We start from the raw sequence: 23225 nt of genomic DNA, 5'->3' as shown, positions 1-23225 counted from the left end.
AGACCAGGTGTAGAACAGATACTCTCTGTAGGCCAGGTATAGATCAGATTCTCTCTGTAGACCAGGTATAGAACAGATACTCTCTGTAGGCCAGGTATAGAACAGATTCTCTCTGTAGACCAGGTATAGAACAGATACTCTCTGTAGGCCAGGTATAGAACAGATACTCTCTGTAAGGCCAGGTGTAGAACAGTGGTAACTAAGCTTAGGTCTGAGCTCTACACCTGTTTCTCTGCGGAGCTGCTATAAACACAGTGATCATGTGAATAGTGTGGTGTGTGTGTGCTGTGTGTAGAGAGAGAGAGAGAGAGAGAGAGAGAGAGAGAGAGAGGGAGAGAGAGAGTGTCTGTATGCATGGATGTCTGTGTGAGTCCTTCCTAAGAGCTGCCTAATTGTCCCCTTCCAGCGTACAGAGATACAGGGGCTTCTATAAACCTCTGAACTGAGAGTGAGAGGGATGGAGGGAAGAGAGGGAGAGGGATGGAGGGAAGAGAAGGAGAGGGATGTAGGGAAGAGAGGGAGAGGGATGTAGGGAAGAGAGGGAGAGGGATGGAGGGAAGAGAGGGAGAGAGGGATGGAGGGAAGAGAGAGCGAGAGGGATGGAGGGAAGAGAGAGCGAGAGGGATGGAGGGAAGAGAGTGAGAGAGGGATGGAGGGAAGAGAGGGAGAGAGGGATGTAGGGAAGAGAGAGAGAGGGATGGAGGGAAGAGAGAGAGGGATGTAGGGAAGAGAGGGAGAGAGGGATGTAAGGAAGAGAGGGAGAGGGATGGAGGGAAGAGAGGGAGAGAGGGATGGAGGGAAGAGAGAGAGAGAGGGATGGAGGGAAGAGAGAGAGAGGGATGGAGGGAAGAGAGAGAGGGATGGAGGGAAGAGAGAGAGAGGGATGGAGGGAAGAGAGAGAGAGGGATGGAGGGAAAAGAGGGAGAGAGGGATGGAGGGAAAAGAGGGAGAGGGATGGAGGGAAGAGAGAGAGAGGGATGGAGGGAAGAGAGAGAGAGAGAGGGATGGAGGGAAGAGAGAGAGAGGGATGGAGGGAAGAGAGAGCGAGGGATGGAGGGAAGAGAGAGAGATGGATGGAGGGAAGAGAGAGAGAGGGATGGAGGGAAAAGAGGGAGAGAGGGATGGAGGGAAAAGAGGGAGAGGGATGGAGGGAAGAGAGAGAGAGGGATGGAGGGAAGAGAGAGAGAGAGAGAGGGATGGAGGGAAGAGAGAGAGAGAGACAGAGAGAGAGGGATGGAGGGAAGAGAGGGAGAGAGGGATGGAGGGAAGAGAGAGTGAGAGGGATGGAGGGAAGAGAGAGAGAGAGGGATGGAGGGAAGACAGGGAGCGAGGATGGAGGGAAGAGAGGGAGAGAGGGATGGAGGGAAGAGAGAGAGAGGGATGGAGGGAAGAGAGAGCGAGAGGGATGGAGGGAAGAGAGGAGAGAGGGATGGAGGGAAGAGAGGGAGAGAGGGATGTAGGGAAGAGAGAGAGAGGGATGGAGGGAAGAGAGAGAGAGGGATGTAGGGAAGAGAGGGAGAGAGGGATGGAGGGAAGAGAGGGAGAGAGGGATGTAAGGAAGAGAGGGAGAGGGATGTAGGGAAGAGAGGGAGAGAGGGATGGAGGGAAGAGAGAGCGAGAGGGATGGAGGGAAGAGAGAGAGAGGGATGGAGGGAAGAGAGGGAGAGAGGGATGGAGGGAAGAGAGAGAGAAGAGAGAGGGATGGAGGGAAGAGAGGGAGAGAGGGATGAGGGAAGAGAGAGAGAGAGAGAGAGGGATGGAGGGAAGAGAGGGAGAGAGGATGGAGGGAAGAGAGGGATGGAGGGAAGAGAGCGAGAGGGATGGAGGGAAGAGAGAGAGAGGGATGGAGGGAAGAGAGAGAGAGGGATGGAGGGAAGAGAGAGAGAGAGAGAGGGATGGAGGGAAGAGAGAGAGAGAGAGGGATGGAGGGAAGAGAGAGAGAGGGATGGAGGGAAGAGAGAGAGAGAGGGATGGAGGGAAGAGGGAGAGAGGGATGGAGGGAAGAGAGAGAGAGGGATGGAGGGAAGAGAGAGAGAGAGGGATGGAGGGAGGGAAGAGAGAGAGAGAGGGATGGAGAGAGAGAGGGATGGAGGGAAGAGAGAGAGAGAGGGATGGAGGGGAGAGAGAGAGGGATGGAGAGAGAGAGGGATGGAGGGAAGAGAGAGAGAGGGATGGAGGGAAGAGAGAGAGAGGGATGGAGGGAGAGAGAGAGAGGGATGGAGGGAAGAGAGAGAGAGGGATGGAGGGAAGAGAGAGAGGGGGATGGAGGGAAGAGAGAGGATGGAGGGAACAGAGAGAGAGGGATGGAGGGAAGAGAGAGAGAGGGATGGAGGGAAGAGAGAGAGAGGGATGGAGGGAAGAGAGAGAGAGGGATGGAGGGAAGAGAGAGAGAGAGGGATGGAGGGAAGAGAGAGAGAGAGGGATGGAGGGAAGAGAGAGAGAGAGGAAGAGAGAGAGAGAGAGGGAAGAGAGAGAGGGATGGATGGAGGGAAGAGAGAGAGAGAGGGATGGAGGGAAGTGAGAGAGGGATGGAGGGAAGAGAGATAGAGAGGGATGGAGGGAAGAGAGAGGGATGGAGGGAAGAGAGAGAGAGAGGGATGGAGGGAAGAGAGAGAGGGATGGATGGAGGGGAGAGAGAGAGAGGGATGGAGGGAAGAGAGAGAGAGAGGGATGGAGGGAAGTGAGAGGGATGGAGGGAAGAGAGAGAGAGAGGGATGGAGGAAGAGAGAGAGGGATGGAGGGAAGAGAGAGAGGGATGGAGGGAAGAGAGATAGAGAGGGATGGAGGGAAGAGAGAGAGGGATGGATGAGGGAAGAGAGAGAGAGGGATGGAGGGAAGAGAGAGAGAGGGATGGAGGGAAGGAGAGAGGGATTGAGGGAAGAGAGAGAGAGGGATGGAGGGAAGAGAGAGAGGGATGGAGGGAAGAGAGAGAGAGAGGGATGGAGGGAAGAGAGAGAGGGATGGATGGAGGGAAGAGAGAGAGAGGGATGGAGGGAAGAGAGAGAGAGAGAGGGATGGAGGGAAGTGAGAGAGGGATGGAGGGAAGAGAGATAGAGAGGGATGGAGGGAAGAGAGAGGGATGGAGGGAAGAGAGAGAGAGAGAGGGATGGAGGGAAGAGGGAGAGAGAGGGATGGAGGGAGGAGCGAGAGGGATGGAGGGATGGAGACAGCAGTAGGAGACAGGAGTACAACAGGGTCAGTCCTTAACCCTCCCTTTCTCCCTCCCTCCCTCCCTCCCTTACAGCGCTCTCTCTCGGAGCTTGCTCTCTTATACCCCCTCCCATGGGACTGATTCTACATGAAATAACTGTTTATTTCAGACATTTTAAAAGGTTCTGAGGATGTCGATATATATGCCTTCCTCAGTGCTCACCAAAACAACACCACCACAGCACTGGGCCTGACCTCACGAGGCTCAGAGTCAGAGAACACTACTGATACCACTGTACCACGGCACTGGGCCTGACCTCACGAGGCTCAGAGTCAGAGAACACTACTGATACCACTGTACACGGCACTGGGCCTGACCTCACGAGGCTCAGAGTCAGAGAACACTACTGATACCACTGTACCACGGCACTGGGCCTGACCTCACGAGGCTCAGAGTCAGAGAACACTACTGATACCACTGTACCACGGCACTGGGCCTGACCTCACGAGGCTCAGAGTCAGAGAACACTACTGATACCACTGTACCACGGCACTGGGCCTGACCTCACGAGGCTCAGAGTCAGAGAACACTACTGATACCACTGTACCACGGCACTGGGCCTGACCTCACGAGGCTCAGAGTCAGAGAACACTACTGATACCACTGTACACGGCACCGGGCCTGACCTCACGAGGCTCAGAGTCAGAGAACACTACTGATACCACTGTACCACGGCACTGGGCCTGACCTCACGAGGCTCAGAGTCAGAGAACACTACTGATACCACTGTACCACGGCACTGGGCCTGACCTCACGAGGCTCAGAGTCAGAGAACACTACTGATACCACTGTACCACCGCACTGGGCCTGACCTCACGAGGCTCAGAGTCAGAGAACACTACTGATACCACTGTACCACGGCACTGGGCCTGACCTCACGAGGCTCAGAGTCAGAGAACACTACTGATACCACTGTACCACGGCACTGGGCCTGACCTCACGAGGCTCAGAGTCAGAGAACACTACTGATACCACTGTACCACGGCACTGGGCCTGACCTCACGAGGCTCAGAGTCAGAGAACAGGAAAATGTGAAGTGTTCATTAACATTAGAGCTGGGATCAGTGTACAGCTTCAGAGACAAAGAGAAGCACTCTCCCTCTTTCTCTCTCTCACTCTCTCCTCCCTCCCTCCATCTCTTCAGACACAACCTTCCATGTCAAGTACAGCAATCAGACAGACTACATAATAACCAGATGGGAGGTGTGTGCGTTTATGCATTGTGTGTGTGTGTGTGTGTGTGTGTGTGTGTGTGTGTGTGTGTGTGTGTGTGTGTGTGTGTGTGTGTGTGTGTGTGTGCTTGTGTGTGTGGGTGTGTGTCCATGCTGCTGTCTGATGACTGCTGGGAAGCCCAGAGAGCTGATGAAAGGATTAGCGCTGCTGATTACGAGACGCAGACGAGACGACAGTGAGACGAAACTGACGAGACAAGCCATCGGTCCTAGCGGGAGATAAACACTTGACAGTAACAACCGACTACATGCATTCAAACAAACCATCAAACACACAGAAAACACCAGGTATCTCTGACACTCATTAAAACACGACATAAGGATTCATGATAGTCCCAAGATTACCTGCCACATAACAGCAGAGAATGTTTTCTGTCTAAAACCCTGGCGAAAGGGGCCAAAACACAAAACACACTGAGACGGTTGTTATCTCACTATTTCTGTCACGCTGGTATGAATGATTCGGGAGACAGGCGCAGGAATGATTCAGACACCGTTGCCCTAGAGCACACAAAAAACGATCCATACCTCGGCCTAAACATCAGAGCCACAGGTAACTTCCACAAAGCTGTGAACGATCTGAGAGACAAGGCAAGAAGGTCTTCTATGCCATCAAAAGGAACATAAACTTCGACATACCAATTAAGATCTGGCTAAAAAATACTTGAATCAGTTATAGAACCCATTGCACTTTATGGTTGTGAAGTCTGGGGTCCGCTCACCAACTAAGAATTCACAAAATGGGACAATCACCAAATTGAGACTCTGCATGCTGAATTCTGCAACAATATTCTCAGTGTACAAAGCCATCACCTACAGAGAGATGAACCTGGAGAAGAGTCCCCTAAGCAAGCTGGTCCTGGGGCTCTGTTCACAAACACAACAGAACCCACAGAGCCCCAGGACAGCAACGCAATTAGACCCAACCAAATCATGAGAAAACAAAAAGATAATTACTTGACACATTGGCAAGAATTTACAAAAAACAGAGCAAACTAGAATGCTATTTGGCCCTAAACAGAGAGTACACAGTGGCAGAATACCTGATTACTGTGACTGACCCAAAATTAAGGTAAGCTTTGACTATGTACAGACTCAGTGAGCATAGCCTTGCTATTGAGAAAGGCCGCCGTAGGCAGACCTGGCTCTCAAGAGAAGACAGGCTATGTGCACACTGCCCACACGATGAGGTGGAAACTGAGCTGCACTTCCTAACCTCCTGCCAAATGTATGACCATATTAGAGACACATATTTCCCTCAGATTACACAGACCCACAAAGAATTAGAAAACAAATCCAATTTTGATAAACTCCCATATCTACTGGGTGAAATACCACAGTGTTCCATCACAACAGCAAGATTTGTGACCTGTTGCCACAAGAAAAGGTCAACCAGTGAAGAACAAACACCATTGTAAATACAACCCATATTTATGTTTAGTTATTTACCCTTTTGTACTTTAACTATTTGCACATCGTTACAACACTGTATATAGACATAATATGACATATGAAATGTCCTTATTTTGGAACTTCTGTGAGTGTAATGTTTACAGTACATTTTTGATGGTTTATTTCACTTTTATTTATTATCTATTTCACTTGCTTTGGCAATATAAACATTTGTTTCCCATGCCAATAAAGCCCTTAAATTGAATTGAGAGAGAGAGAGAGAGAGAGAGAGAGAGAGAGAGAGGAAATAATGACCAAGGAAACCTATCCTATAACTAGTCTAAAACACATGACTGAAACTCAATGATTCCTCCTCCTACACATCAAACAGGAAATCAACGTCATCCTAATGTCTTTCTAATGGATTGATCATGATAGAGAATAGACAGGTGTGTGTGTGTGTGTGTGTGTGTGTGTGTTCCTTTCAGTATCCTGCCTTAGCCAGCGCCTCTTTGCCATGAGTCCCCAAAAATATCCCCCTCATCACAATGTCATTATTACAATGGTCACGTTGCCATGGTCACCACACACACACACACACATGCACAGACACACTTACTGGCAGTCTTTGTGGGTAGGTTTGTAGTAGTAGACAGGAACAACCGCCTCATATTTCTGCTTCATCATTTCGTTCCCATTCTCCGCCATGAACTGTAACACACACACACACACACACACACACACACACACACACACACACACACACACACACACACACACACACACACACACGCAAAGAAAGAGAGAAGTTGAGAGAGAACAAACGGGCGGATGAGTCATGATTGCATGTGTCATACCGTGTATTAGCTAGACACAGACAATTCCTTCCAGTGTTTGAGTGGATTGTTTTGAATGTGATATATGCAGCATAACCATTCATTTTCTACAGGATAATGTCCTATTCTTCAGACAGAGGATGGATGGAACAAAGCCTGTCTGAAATCATTTCATATTCATATCAAGTTCATCACTGAGTTATGGCTCAGTCATAAATGACTATGTATAGTCATGGATTCAGACCTGGGTTCAAATACTATTTAAAATCTTTCAAGTGCTTTGAGCGTCGGCTCTAGTCTGCCTGGAGTGACAGATGGGCGGGGTTTGCCATTTTGGGACTACTCTATCTGTCTGTTAAGCCAGGCAAGCTCAATCAAGCACAGATAAAGCATTTGAAATGATTTAAAATAGTACTGAACCCAGAGCCGATTGGATTTGAAGAAATGTATGTTTGCGAATATTCCGTTTTGGGGGATTTTGGTGAGCAGCTCACCTTTACTTCCTGGTCTTCCCAGCGGGAGAGGCCGAGGGATTTGACCTTCATTCCGATGTCGGGAATATTCCTGTGGATCCCGGAACACTGAACACAGATGAACACTCCTAAGGAACAGGAGCCCCAACTAGGATCTGATGGAGGGATGGATGGAGAGAGAGAGAGAGAGAGAGAGAGAGAGAGGAAGAGGAAGAACAGAGAACAACAGAGAGAGGTATGTGGTTTCATTGGGAGTTTGTGGTAATAGATCAAATGGAATACCTTTAGAAAAATCGACATTTCACATAGAGAACATTGGAATGCTTGCTTTGACCTTTGTCCTCTTGAGCAAGGAGCAGATTCTCTGTAAAGATCCAATGATAAGGTGTATAGGATGGACAACAACATACCACACTACAACTCAGTACAAAGTGCTGGTCCACATACCTTCAGAGCAGATATGAAGGCAGTCAGGGAAGAGAAACCTTCATCTTTCTACTGAATGTCTCCCATCTCCCTCGATTGGCTCATACCTGTGTTTACTTTAGCTTGACCACACCTATCTTATCTACCTGACACAGCCTGGTGCAGGGCCAGCTACCAACCCACGGAGTGTGTGTGTATCTTAACCTACTACACCGTTTTATCCCCACAGACAAAGTCAGCGTAGGCCACAGAAACACTGTGTTGGTCTACATTGCGGTAGGCCTTGACCTATAGGTCTGTTCTGTTGGAAATAATCCGGTAGCCTACAGTAGTGTTAACCTACACAATGTCTTACTGCTGTGCCCTTTCATATCCTACTTTGTTTCATTGTGATAATCACATGATGATATCTGGAGCGCTGAGTAGGCCTGTTTCACATCTAGATGTGCCTTAATAACCAGCACGCATTTCAGACTGTGGGGGAATCAAATACAAAAAGATTTGAATGTGTCACGTCCTGACCAGCAGAGGGTGTAATGGTGTTAGTTTTGGTCAGGATGTGGCAGGGGTTTTGTGTGTGTGAATGGTTGTGTTGGTGATTGGGACTCCCAATTGAAGGCAGGTGTGTTGAGTTGCCTTTGATTGGGAGTCCTATATAGGAGTGTGTGTTTTTCTTTGGGGTTGTGGGTAGTTGTTTGTGAGCACTGCGTTTGTGAGCCTGCTACACTGTTGCCGTCGTGAGTTTTGTTTATTGTTTTGCCTGTGGATGCTTTACTTAAGTTTATTAAAAGAAACTATGAGTATCCACATTCCCACTGCGCCTTGGTCCATTCTTGACGACGGTTGTTACAGAATGCTACTTAAAAATGCATGTTATTGCCCCGTGTATTGGGACCTTTAGGTACTAAACTGGCCTATTCCCCATACATAAATTACATTTTATGAGTGACTTGGCAGATGCCAATATTAACGTGTGAGTGTAGTCAGTGCATGTCTTGTCCAGGGACTACTGCAGTATCCAGCATCTGCCCAGCATGCTTCTGTCCTCATGCCATAAGACTGCCAAACAGCTAACAAAATGGCGACCCAGACTATCTATGTTGTCCTTTGTCTTTTGTTCTTATTGTTGTACTGTCTGTAAGCACCCTCACAGGGCCCTACACACGACACACACTGACACTCCAACACACACAACCTTTACTAAGGACATGCCACTGGCCCTGAGTAAAGCCAGTGTGTCTATGTATGTGGATGAATCAACACTATACATGTCAGCTACTACAGAGAGTCAAATCACTGCAACACTTAATGAAGAGCTGCAGCTCGTTTCAGAATGGGTGGCAGGGAATAAGTTAGTCCTAAATATTTTAAAAACTAAAAGCATTGTATTTGGGACAAATCACTCACTAAACCCTAGACCTCAACTAAATAATATAATGTGGGGGTGACTAAACTGCTTGGAGTAACCCTGGATTGTAAACTGTCATGGTTAAAACATGTTGATACAACATTAGCTAAGATGGGTAGAAGTCTGTCTGTAATAAAGCGCTGCTCTGCCTTCTTAACAACACTATCAACAAGACAGGTCCTACAAACTCTAGTTTTGTCGCACCTGGACTACTGTTCAGTCGTGTGGTCAGGTGCCACAAAAAAGGACTTACGAAAATTGCAATTGGCTCAGAACAGGGCAGCACGGCTGGCCCTTGGATGTACACAGAGTAGAGGTCGACTGATTATGATTTTTCAACGCCGATACCGATTATTGGATGACCAAAAAAGCTGATACCGATTAATCGTCCGATTTTTATATATATATTTGTAATAATGACAATTACAACAATACTGAATGAACACTTTTATTTTAACTTAATATAATACATCAATAAAATCAATTTAGGCTCAAATAAACAATGAAACATGTTCAATTTGGTTTAAATTATGCAAAAACAAAGTGTTGGAGAAGAAAGTAAAAGTGCAATATTTACCATGTAAGAAAGCTAACGTTTAAGTTCCTTGCTCAGAACATGAGAACATATGAAAGCTGGTGGTTCCTTTTAACATGAGTCTTCAATATTCCCAGGTAAGAAGTTTTAGGTTGGAGTTATTATAGGAATTATAGGACTATTTCTCTCTATACCATCTGTATTTCATATACCTTTGACTATTGGATGTTCTTATAGGCACTACAGTATTGCCAGCCTAATCTCGGGAGTTGATAGGCTTGAAGTCATAAACAGCGCAATGCTTGAAGCACAGCGAAGAGCTGCTGGCAAACGCAGGAAAGTGCTGTTTTGAATGAATGCTTATGAGCCTGCTGCTGCCTACCATCGCTCAGTCAGACTGCTCTATCAAATATCAAATCATAGACTTAATTATAATATAATAACACACAGAAATACGAGCCTTAGGTCATTAATATGGTCAAATCCGGAAACTATCATTTAGAAAACGAAATGTTTATTATTTCAGTGAAATACGGAACCGTTCCGTATTTTATCTAACGGGTGGCATCCCTAAGTCTAAATATTCCTGTTACATTGCACAACCTTCAATGTTATGTCATAATTATGTACAATTCTGGCAAATTAATTACGGTCTTTGTTAGGAAGAAATGGTCTTCACACAGTTCGCAACGAGCCAGGCGGCCCAAACTGCTGCACATACGCTGACTCTGCTTGCACAGAATGCAAGAGAAGTGACACAATTTCCCTAGTTAAAAGAAATTCATGTTAGCAGGCAATATTAACTAAATATGCAGGTTTAAAAATATATACTTGTGTATTGATTTTAAGAAAGGCATTGATGTTTATGGTTAGGTACACGTTGGTGCAAAGACAGTGCTTTTTCGCGAATGTGCTTGTTAAATCATCACCCGTTTGTCGAAGTAGGCTGTGATTCGATGATAAATTAACAGGCACCGCATCGATTATATGCAACGCAGGACAAGCTAGATAAACTAGTAATATATCAACCAACCATGCGTAGTTAACTAGTGATTATGTTAAGATTGATTGTTTTTTGTAAGATAAGTTTAATGCTAGCTAGCAACTTACCTTGCTAGTTACCTTGCTCCTTGCTGCACTCGCGTAACAGGTAGTCAGCCTGCCAGGCAGTCTCCTCACGGAGTGCAATGTAATTGGCCATAATCGGTGTCCAAAAATGCCAATTACCGATTTTTATGAAAACTTGAAATCGGCCCTAATTAATTGACCATTCCGATTAATCGGAACTTTATCACTACTTGTATTTATGAGAGGTATTGACAAGCTGAACGTACAGAGCTTGTCTGTCTGTACTGGCACACAGCTTGGACACCCATGCATACCATACCCCACAAGACAAGCCACCAGAGGTCTCTTCACAGTCCCCAAGTTCAGAACAGACAATGGGAGGCACACAGTACTACATAGAGCCATGACTGCATGGAACTCTATTCCACATCAGGTAACAGATGCAAGCAGTAAAACAGATAAAAATACGCATTATGGAACAGAAGGGACTGTGAAGCAACACAAACATTGGCACAGACACATGCATACACACACACGATAACATACGCACTATACACACACATACACATGGATTTAGTACTGTAGATATGTGGTAGTGGTGGAACAAGGGCCTGAAGGCACACAGTGTGTTGTGAAATCTGTGAATGTATTGTAATGTTTTAAAATTGTATAAACTGACTTAATTTTGCTGGACCCCAGGAAGAGTAGCTGCTGCTTTGTCAGCTAATGGGGATCCATAATAAATACAAATACACTTACTCCATCATTTACTCACACACACATAACATACACACACATTTATAGACTACACACACCCACTCGGATACAATCATTACATATGCTGCTGCTACTCTGTTTATCCTGATGCCTAGTCACCTTAACCCTATACATACCAACCTCTATAGATCCCTGTACATTATAATATGGTACTGACCCTGTATATAGTATGTTTACCCCTATACATATCTACCTCTATAGATCCAGTATCCCTGTACATTATAATATGGTACTGACCCTGTATATAGTATATTTACCCCTATACATATCTATACATCAATATCTTGCCTCCCTGCCTTTGACAAAGTGGGCACTGCTTATCAGAGTTAGGCATCAGCGCTCACCTAAAAAGCCCATAATTATGCCATTGGTTGAAATATGTCATTATTTTTGGGCACAATTAAGTGAGGTCTTATGTGTTGTTGGAGGTGGGTCTTGGTCAGTTTAGCTCAGAAAATGCCACCCTCGCCAATCTCCATGCATAGGCGGCCACCTAATCCTGCATAATGAGCGGGCCCGGTGTTGTGCCGAAAATCTCCCCCCTGCCAGAATTCTGCCCCCCTTCCCGTTCTTCATTATTGCGACTTGCTAGTTGAGATTTCTGCTCTTCACTCCATTGTCAGTTTAGCCTACATTTCACTGATCTTAGTAGTGGAAAGCATTTTTGTCTGCAGTTTTCGGGTTTGGCTATTTGTTTCAAGTGTATGGGGCGGTTCTAGCTTGTATGGCGCCCTGGGAGAACCCCCCCCCTTCAGCGCCCGCCCGCACCCGGGGCGGCATCTACTCCCTCCTCTGATTAATATAACACACATACATGAATTATTCATTTCGGTTGCCTATCCTGACGTGAAGTTTGTTCTATAGAAAGTATTTGACTCTGATGTGTGCCACTGAAAGTATTTGACTCTAGCCACAAAATTAAGGAAATTAGAAGGGGGGTCTGGCAGGGGGGGATTTTCGGCACAACACCTGTTCAGCTCCTAACCTTAACCCCTAACAAATAGACCTAGCTAACATTAGCTACAACAAATTTGAATTCGTAACATGTCATAAGTTTAGCAAATTCGTAAAATATTGTACGAATTGCATTTCAGAACATATTGAACAAATTGCTATTCGTAACATATCATACGAAATGGAGACGGACATCCACAAATGAATACGAAACATATCATACTAAATGGTGTTTCGGATTTAAGTACAGAATAATATGAAATGCTCTGAGACCTGGTTGCAGACTGAAGCCCACAGAAATACATACTTTTGGAAACAATATGCTTACTTTTTGCACCGTTAGGCTGAACCAACGTCTCGTGTAAGGTCTGATTCTGGTTCACCGTTAGGTTACAAATGAAAAATCGATTTAAAATGCAAGTAGGCCTATTCTGCTCCTACATTTCCCAGAGCAACTCAAATAGGCCTAAAATAGGCTAAATGTATTTTTCTACCTGTACATGTCAGCGCCTGTTGCATGCCAACTCCCACCCTCTCTCATCTACAATGTCTAGGCTAGAAGGTTCTTTGCAGCAAAGCTAGAACATCAGTAGCAAATGTCTATTTACCAGGCGCGCCACAGTCTGCGCACGCGTCGTTCCCTGGCTTTTGAATGATCTCTTTCAAGAGACGAGAAACTCTCTCGTTCCCAGGCATTTCCAATCCTTTAAATCAGTCCTGAACCGAGAAGACAACCGACAAATCACAGCATAAAAGTGTGTCTTCGGGTGGGACCTCGGCTGCCTACACACGCAGGCGGTAGCCTACACACGAGAGGATGAGGTATGCCAGACTCAACTGAAAGAAGAAGAGAAAGAAACTTCCACTCAAATCGATTCTTCCGTTCGGTCCATTCAGTGAAACACTTGCATGGTTCTCACCGCCCAACTTGAGTTTTGTGCGAACTCCCTTGTCCTTGATAAAAAAGGATTTGTCACAACTTGTTGGTTGAGCCTCTCTCTCTCCGACACCTTTCCGAGAGGGTGTGTGTGAGGGGAGGGAGCCTAACCTACACTCGGAAGTGAACTGCCGGTTTTGTTCAGACTTGCTGTTCCGCATAATTGTAGGGTGCTCAATCAGATAAGAAAATGACTGTTCTGTAAAGGTTGTAGTGCCACATTCCACCGCTAGATGGTAGCAGTCCACCAGCAAGGAGAAGTCAGCGCATAGCTCAGTAGCGCTCCAAGGAAACCAAATCATGTTCAGTGTGTCTGTGGATGTGTTGTCCTTTTAAGTCGCTGTTTCGTATTGAGTATAGACTATTACAGGAGCGTAGGCTATTTATTTTTGCACCTCGGGCGTTTGTGGTATATGGCCAATATCTGCCTTGTGTCGTGGGTAAGAACAGCCCTTAGCAGTTAACTACTGAAAACACTACTTAGATTTGAATTTAGTTCAACTACCACCAAGCTATTACAAAATGTACTTACCAGTTGAACTGCATGTAGTTGACTTCTCCCCAACACTGCAGGCCCAGAGCCATGGCTCACATAGCCCCCCACCAATCCCAATGTATGTTCATGCACAATTGTATGTGAGGGACAGTCATAATATTGGCTATATTATAAGACGTAAAAAATAAATTATATTAGACATGGTTATGTTGGCCTACAACCTTATTCCTTTATTGGTATTGAAAGTAAAGAATTATATCTAGCCTATTGCTTTTGTTCAATCTGCCCCATGCGCCAAAGCACATTACAGCACAATACGCTAGAACGTTTTTTTTTTGTATCTATACAGAGCCACTGGAGTAAGAAATGGTTATTTAAGTGCTGTAGTGAGAAAAAAAATGTATTTGTTGTGCAACATTTGTTATCGTTGAGCAGGAGGCGTCAGGGCAATAAGTGAGACAAATGGGTGTTATTTAACGGCTAGATGAGCAAACCGGGCTTGACGTGACTTTGTTCTACCACACCGGATTTCCACGGTGACAGCAAACGCTAATGTTCACCACGGCCCGTTACTGAAAGCTAATTTGTCAAAAACGGGACTGAGTATAGGCTAGCGTTTTATCTTTGAGCCGCTGCCGCCCGCTGGAATGTAGAATGGAATTTCGTTTTTAGATTCAGACCCTTAACGATTCTTCTTACAGTTTTGGAATGGGTGGCCAGTAATAAACTGGTCCTGAACATCTCTAAAACTAAGAGCATTGTATTTGGAACAAATCCTTCCCTAAGTTCTAGACCTCAGCTGAATCTGGTAATGAATTGTGTGGCTGTTGAACAAGTTGAGACTAAATGACTTGGTGTTACCTGATTGTAAACTGTCATGGTCAATACATATAAATTCAATGGTTGTAAAGATGGAGAGAGCTCTGTCCTTAATAAAGAGATGCTCTGCTTTTTTGACACCACATTCCAAACAGCAAGCAATGCAAATGTAGAAGCGCGGTGGCTAGGAAAAACTCCCTAGAAAGGCAGGAACCTAGGAAGAAACCTAGAGAGGAACCAGGCTCTGAGGGGTGGCCAGTTCTCTTCTGGCTGTGCCAGGTGGAGATTATAACAGAACATGGCCAAGATGTTCAAATGTTCATAGATGACCAGCAGGGTCAAATAATAATAATCACAGTGGTTGTCGAGGGGGCAACAGGTCAGCACCTCAGGAGTAAATGTCAGTTGGCTTTTCATAGCCGATCATTCAGATTTAGAGACAGCAGGTGCGGTAGAGAGAGAGTCAAAAACAGCAGGTGCGGGACAAGGTAGCAAGTCCGGTGAACAGGTCAGGGTTCCATAGCCGCAGGCACAACAGTTGAAACTGGAGCAGCAGCACGACCAGATTGCCTGGGGACAGCAAGGAGGTAGTCCTGAGGCATGGTCCTAGGGCTCAGGTCCTCTGAGAGAAGAGAGAAAAAGAGGAAGAGAGAGAGAATTAGAGAGAGCATACTTAAATTCACACATGACACCGGATAAGACAGGAGAAATACTCCAGATATAACAGACTGACCCTAGCCCCCCGACACATAAACTACTGCAGCATAAATACTGGAGGCTGAGACAGGAGGGGACAGGAGACACTGTGGCTCTGTCCAACGATACCCTGTCCGACGCCCACTTTGCCAAAGCACAGCCCCCACACCACAAGAGCCCCTGCCTCTAACCCCTGTAAAAGGGTTAGAGGCAGAGAATCCCAGTGGAGAGAGAATCCCAGTGGAGAGAGGGGAACCGGCCAGGCAGAGACAGCAAGGGCGGTTCGTCACTCCAGTGCCTTTCCGTTCACCTTCACACCCCTGGGCCAGACTACACTCAATCATAGGACCTAATCAGAGGGATAATATTTATACTATGCATGCCCATCTCTCTTAGCTAAGAGTTGAGGAGAGACTGGCTGAGTCACTTCTTGTTTTTATAAGAAACAATAATGTGTTGGAAATTCCAAATTGTTTGCATAGTCAACTTACACACAGCACTGGCACACACACTTACCTCACCCGGCATGCCACCAGGGGTCCAGAACACATTCAAGGAAACGTACAGTATTATACAGAGCCAGGAGTGCATGGAACTCCCTTCCATCTCATATAGCGCCAGGGAACAGCAAACCTGGTTTCAAAAACAAAGAAAGCAACACCTCGCGGCACATCGCCTCTCCCCCATGTGACCTACTTGTTGTGTGTATGTGCTGACATGTCTGGGGAACTGATAGATGCACACACACACTACATGTTCATGTTTTTAAATGTATGTAAATTGTAAAGTCTTTCGTCTGTAATGTCTTTTTCATTATGTGTCAGACCCCAGTAAGAGCTGTCGCTATCGCCGTCGGCTAATGGGGATCCTAATGAATCCCATCACACCACTGGGTTAGCAAGGCTAAATGATCTGGGTAAAAGTTTATGGACAAAATGTTGGAGGAGTGTTTTGTTGGCATGTGTGTGTGTGTCTGAGAGAGAGAGAGAGAGAGAGAGAGAGAGAGAGAGAGAGAGAGAGAGAGAGAGAGAGAGAGAGAGAAGCAGATCTGTGAGTTAGGGACCAATGTTATTCATCTATTTTGTCTGTGTCATTTATTTCAGTTACACAAGATCACTTCTCCTTGACGAGGCCATTAGACAATACAGTTTCTGATTTGATTCTCTCTTTCTCACTCTCTCTCTCTCCCTCTCTCTCTCTCATCACTGCATGTCATTTATATGCAAATGTTTTTTGAGGCTTGCTGGGCATGACGGGCTGAATGCCGCTGCCTTTAGACCATCAGCACACAAGGCTGTGTTGCACTGACGAAGCCCTCGATTCATTCAGATGGAGCGTTAACCCGCGTTGGCAGACATCCGCATAGCTTCTGGTGTACCCACAAAAATCTAGCCCTCATACTGTATATCTCTCCTTTGTTATAGCGTCACAATTCTTTCTCATATAGATTCAATTCCCCTTCTCTCTCACACATACACCCCCCCCCCACACACACACACACAAATGATAATGGTGTTGGAGGGGAAATTAGATGTTTGGTTACGCTCACCCTAATTAATCACATCACTATAATAATGCATGGGTTCATGGATGAAGCATGGTAATCCATTTGTAGGCCTAAATACACACACACGCACGCACGCATGCACGCACACAGACACAGACACACACACACACACACACACACACACACACACACACACACACACACACACACACACACACACACACACACACACACACACACACTATTCAGACCCCCACCATTCATTTCGTCACTGGCTTTAATGATGCATACAGTTTAATTGTTCTGTAATGTATCCCCCTAATGCCTGATGAGCCCATGTCACACCCATGTGAACCCCTTTAACCCACAACAACCACACAAGCTGAGAGCCCTCGTTCTGTATTCATCCCGAGTGCCACGCGCTTCACAGTATCGTTGAGGGTTGAGATGATATTGATTACAGCCTGAACCCTCTGTCAAGCATCTCGCGCTGTCGCTTATGATGATGGTGACTCACAGTTGGAAGCAATGCCGCCTTCCACCGCGCCATGCCGTTCCTGACTTCAAATGCACAAACTGTCTAGGCTGAGACGGACGGCGGCTAATTTGTAGATTGCCTGAAGCTCATTTATTCTATCTCGCCTCGGTGGTTAAGAAAAACACGTGGAGCGAGAGAAAGAAATAGATAGATAGAGGGAGGGGGGAGAGAGAAGGAGCGCGACAGAATAGCCTCGTTTCATTGACTGACTCCTCTATTCCGTTAATATGGATTTGCCTCTCCGTATCAGCGCAGTGCAGTTTCAACACAACACAATCATACATTTTCAGCACAGGCCCCTCGTGGGGGTTCCGTTTTCCCGCCATTCGCCAGGGATTGCCAGGAGAGCCCGCGTGCTGAGGTGGTTTGTTCACTGTGTGAAGGACGGAACGCCCCTTTTCTTGTAAAGCCTGGAGCTTTTCAAAGCTTTTCATGTAAGAAGATAAGGACATTGTTACATAGGCTAATGAACTCCCAGCTTACAGCTGGGGATGTTTTTGAAGTGAAAAACCATAACGATGTTGAGTCTTTGATCTTCCTTATGAAATACCCAGAGGCTCCAGCTCTGCCTGCTTATGGACACTGTGCCTAGGATCAGTAGCCTAGTCTAACATAAAGGGCTGGTTTAGGTGAATTGACTGTCCAAATCACAACTGTCAGCAATAAAAGCATGACAAGAAAAGACAGAAGATGAAGCACTGTGTCGGATAGGTTCTGTAGTCCTAAAGTGTTGGAATGGGATTCTTGCTGATGTCCTTGGTTTGACTAGATAGATGGGCCAGGGCCGGAAATGTTTTGTGCAAAATGATCATTATTTGGCTACTAATGCGGGCCTTGAGGAAAAACATGGGCAGGTGTGTTAGAAATGCACAGGACGACTTCTGGTCCCAGTCCGCCCCTGGGTCAGACTGTAGGCTATAGCAAGCAGGTTAGCGTCTTGTTCTGGAGGAAGCTCTGCAGAGAGGTCCCTAGCTGGCACAGCCACAAAGTCATCACATCTGATTTTAAACCCAACCCTAACCTTAACCCTAACCTTAACTATACTGCTAACCCTAATGCCTAACCCTAACCTTAAATACATTTTTAAATATAGCCAATTTTGACTTTATAGCTGGCCCATTTAGTGGAAATCGCTCAGTTCTGCCTCCAGGACAAGACTCATGAAAATAAACGTCAACCTGTGAATAGCAAGCAGTATGGGAGGATGGGGGTAGTGGAGCGATATACGGGTGGACAGATGAAACATTTGCCAGGCAAGCCAGAGAGTGAGAAGAATAGCTGTGTGAGGAACGGAGGATGAGTAACGGAGGAGAATGACAGGACTAGATGGAGGTCAGTGACTCAGTGCCCATCTATCGTTCTTCTCCTCCCTCTCCTGCATTGCCACATGGCGAATGAAACAACCGAAACTCACACAGGTTGATGAAGAGGAATTTATTGAAGATCAAGCATACAACAGCTGTGTGTGTGTGCCTGTGTGCTTGTGCATCAGTGTGTGTGTGTGTGCGTGCGTGCGCGCGTGCATCTGTGTGTGTGTGACAGTGTGTGTGTGTGTGTGTGTGTGTCAGTGTGTGACAGTGTGTGTGTGTCTGTGTGTGTGTGTCTGTGTGTGACAGTGTGTGTGTGTGTGTGTGTGTGTGTGTGTGTGTGTGTGTGTGTCTGTGTGTGACAGTGTGTGTGTGTGTGTGTCTGTGTGTGACAGTGTGTGTGTGTGGGTCTGTGTATACTCCAACAGTGCATAATCAATCAGAGCTCTGATCTTCAGGCCGAGCAGACCGTGATGACAAGGTGAGAAATACAATTACAACTACGACAGGGCGAATGTGGGGGGGTGGGGGGGGGGGGGTGGGGGGGTGGAGAGAGAGAGAGAGAGAGAGAGAGAGGTGATGAACCACATATGGACTTGTATTGAACTGTGTGACAGACAGATTTAAAGTAAGAGAATGACAGAGGGAGTGAGCAAAACAATGGCATAGAAAAGATGAAGAGGTGAAATAGAGGACGTCATGGAAACAACAGATTGACACCAACCACTTGGGCACCAGAGCTATCCTCTGGTTGTCATAGTGAATGATCAAATGTTGGAGTAAACATTTTCACTATTTGATACTGAAAGACCTTGATCATGATAGAAATGTTTGTTTACAATCAATCACTTAGACAGACTTGAAAAGAGACCTCTCTAAATATGTTTGGATTTCTGTGTTTGTTTTTGACAGACAGAGAGACCGGAGAAGGACAAAGTGCGCAGCAGGTAACCGGATGAACGGATAAGAAGGGAGCGAGGTAAAGAGAGAGACAGAGACAGAGCGAAAGAGAGAGAGAGAGAGAAAGCACATAACACTTCCCTCTTCATGATGAGTGGGCGTCAGTATGGAACACAAATACTTCTTCATCATCAACGGTTGTCAACAACAGATAGGACCACCACCATACTCCCCTCTCCGCACACACACACACACACACACACACACACACACACACACACACACACACACACACACACACACACACACACACACACACACACACACCCTTTATTGTCTTGAAGTAAATCCTTCACTGCACATTCCTCTATTTACGTAGCATCCAGCATTCATATTTGTTTGCATCAGTTGCCATGCAAATGCATTACGCGTCGCAAAGTTCATCCATGATCATGGACCGCTTACGCAGTAGCTAGGTGTACAGTGTGTGTGTGTGTGTGTGTGTGTGTGTGTGTGTGTGTGTGTGTGTGTGTGTGTGTGTGTGTGCGTGCGTGTATTTAGGCCTACAAATGGATTAGCATGCTTCATCTGTGAACCCATGCATTATTATAGTTGTCACGGCTGTCTGAATGATCGGACCAAAATGCAGCGTCTGTTTCGTTCCACATATTTATTAAACTGTGAAACTTAATGCAATACAAAAAATAAACTGAAGGACACAACAACCATCCGTGACGCAGGAGGAACAAACACTACTCACAAAATATAATCACTCACAAAAAACAAGTGGGACAACCATCAACTAAATATGACCTCCAATTAGAGACAACAACAACTGGCTGCCTCTAATTGGAGGTCATGCCAAACAAAAACCAACCTAGAAATACAAATCTAGAAACTAAACATAGAAATACAAAAACGGACAAACTCCCCCTGTCACGCCCTGACCTACTCTACCATAGAAAATAACAACTTACTATGGTCAGGATGTGACAATAGTGATGTGATTAAACAGGGTTGTATTATGGTGAGCGTAGCCAGACATGCTATCTAACACACCGTTTGTATTAGAGATCATGTAGATCTAGTCCAAGACCTATTTCCAAATGATACCCTATTTCCTATTCTGCGCACCACTTTTGACCACAGTCTTAGAAAAAAGGGTTCCAAAAGGGTTCTTCGGCTTTCTCTATTGGAGAACCCATTTTGGATCCAGAAAGAACTCATTTGGGTTCCATGTAGAACCCTTTTAAAAAAAAAATCTAGATGGAACTCAAAAGGGTTCTATCTGGAACCAAAAGGATTCTACCTGAAACCAAAAAGGCTACTTCAACGGGTTCTCCCATGAGGACAGCCGCATAACCCTTTTAGGTTCTAGATAGCACCGTTTGGTCTAAGAGTGCAGGGCACATAGGGTTCTGGCCAACAGTAGTGCACTATAGATGGAATAGGGATACCATTTGGTACGCAGACCACGTAATCTACTCACTACCTCTCAATCTACGTCTTTAATTGTCATCATTAAACATTTCCACCAACACCATGTGTATTAGAAATAATATACACTGCTCAAAAAAATAAAGGGAACACTTAAACAACACAATGTAACTCCAAGTCAATCACACTTCTGTGAAATCAAACTGCCCACTTAGGAAGCAACACTGATTGACAATAAATTTCACATGCTGTTGTGCAAATGGAATAGACAACAGGTGGAAATTATAGGCAATTAGCAAGACACCCCCAGTAAAGGAGTGGTTTTGCAGGTGGGGACCACAGACCACTTCTCAGTTCTTATGCTTCCTGGCTGATGTTCTGGTCACTTTTGAATGTTGGCGGTGCTTTCACTCTAGTGGTAGCATGAGACGGAGTCTACAACCCACACAAGTGGCTCAGGTAGTGCAGCTCATCCAGGATGGCACATCAATACGAGCTGTGGCAAGAAGGTTTGCTGTGTCTGTCAGCATAGTGTCCAGAGCATGGAGGCGCTACCAGGAGACAGGCCAGTACATCAGGAGACGTGGAGGAGGCCGTAGGAGGGCAACAACCCAGCAGCAGGACCGCTACCTCCGCCTTTGAGCAAGGAGGAGCAGGAGAAGCACTGCCAGAGCCCTCCAAAATGACCTCCAGCAGGCCACAAATGTGCATGTGTCTGCTCAAACGGTCAGAAACAGACTCCATGAGGGTGGTATGAGGGCCCGACGTCCACAGGTGGGGGTTGTGCTTACAGCCCAACACCGTGCAGGACGTTTGGCATTTGCCAGAGAACACCAAGATTGGCAAATTCGCCACTGGCGCCCTGTGCTCTTCACAGATGAAAGCAGGTTCACACTGAGCACGTGACAGACGTGACAGAGTCTGGAGACGCCGTGGAGAACATTCTGCTGCCTGCAACATCCTCCAGCATGACCGGTTTGGTGGTGGGTCAGTCATGGTGTGGGGTGGCATTTCTTTGGGGGGCCGCACAGCCCTCCATGTGCTCGCCAGAGTAGCTTGACTGCCATTAGGTACCGAGATGAGATACTCAGACCCCTTGTGAGACCATATGCTGGTGCGGTTGGCCCTGGGTTCCTCCTAATGCAAGACAATGCTAGACCTCATGTGGCTGGAGTGTGTCAGCAGTTCCTGCAAGAGGAAGGCATTGATGCTATGGACTGGCCCGCCCGTTCCCCAGACCTGAATCCAATTGAGCACATCTGGGACATCATGTCTCGCTCCATCCACCAACGCCACATTGCACCACAGACTGTCCAGGAGTTGGCGGATGCTTTAGTCCAGGTCTGGGAGGAGATCCCTCAGGAGACCATCCGCCACCTCATCAGGAGCATGCCCAGGCGTTGTAGGGAGGTCATACGGGCACGTGGAGGCCACACACACTACTGAGCCTAATTTTGACTTGTTTTAAGGACATTACATCAAAGTTGGATCAGCCTGTAGTGTGGTTTTCCACTTTAATTTTGAGTGTGACTCCAAATCCAGACCTCCATGGGTTGATAAATTGGATTTCCATTGATTATTTTTGTGTGATTTTGTTGTCAGCACATTCAACTATGTAAAGAAAAAAGTATTTAATAAGATTATTTATTTCATTCAGATCTAGGATGTGTTGTTTAAGTGTTCCCTTTATTTTTTTGAGCAGTATATATATATCTGGTCCAAGTCATCATCTCAATGCAGCCAGTCCATCATTGTCATCGATGTATCATTGTCATCTATGTGTCATTGTCATCTATGTGTCATTGTCATCTATGTGTCATTGTCATCGATGTATCATTGTCATCGATGTATCATTGTCATCTATGTATCATTGTCATCTATGTGTCATTGTCATCTATGTGTCATTGTCATCTATGTGTCATTGTCATCTATGTAAAGATATATTAGCACGCGTGAAAGCAAAGGCTGTGACACAGAGATCCAATTACTTAGATTCTACACGTAATTCTGTGGGCTGTGACAAGTTAAGTGTTGGAATGTCAGAATCATGACGACAGAACAATGTAATAGATTATATTCCGGAATAGAATGTTATACGAAGGGTGTGTTGTCTTCTATAGAGTCTGTCACACATTAACATGTATTAACATCTAACAGTGTCTGAAATCAGTATGTGGTCTATCCACCTCCTACACAGAAAACACAAGGGGGAAATGGCTTTTTGCTAGCGCTGTCAAAGGGAAATGGAAAGTCAGTGGGACATGGGTTAATCCTTA

The 23225-nt window shown here is 46.0% G+C and overlaps 1 protein-coding gene across 1 annotated transcript in view; it reads right to left on the bottom strand.

The window, feature by feature from the left end:
- The window catches only part of LOC106594511 (arf-GAP with dual PH domain-containing protein 1), a 37608-nt gene extending 24249 nt beyond the window's left edge, over nt 1-13359 (bottom strand). The window contains exons 1-3 of the mRNA XM_045691001.1: nt 12921-13359; nt 7166-7299; nt 6455-6546 (exon numbers count right to left, since the gene is read on the bottom strand). Of these exons, the coding sequence (XP_045546957.1) occupies nt 6455-6546; nt 7166-7299; nt 12921-13008 (314 nt within the window). The 5' untranslated portion in view covers nt 13009-13359. The remainder of the gene's footprint in view (nt 1-6454; nt 6547-7165; nt 7300-12920) is intronic.
- Between the last annotated feature and the right edge of the window lie 9866 nt (nt 13360-23225).

The sequence above is a fragment of the Salmo salar genome, chromosome ssa12 (assembly GCF_905237065.1).
Source record: "Salmo salar chromosome ssa12, Ssal_v3.1, whole genome shotgun sequence".
NCBI lineage: Eukaryota > Metazoa > Chordata > Actinopteri > Salmoniformes > Salmonidae > Salmo > Salmo salar.
Note: the sequence above shows the minus strand (reverse complement) of the source record. Positions and strands in the feature narration are given on the sequence as shown.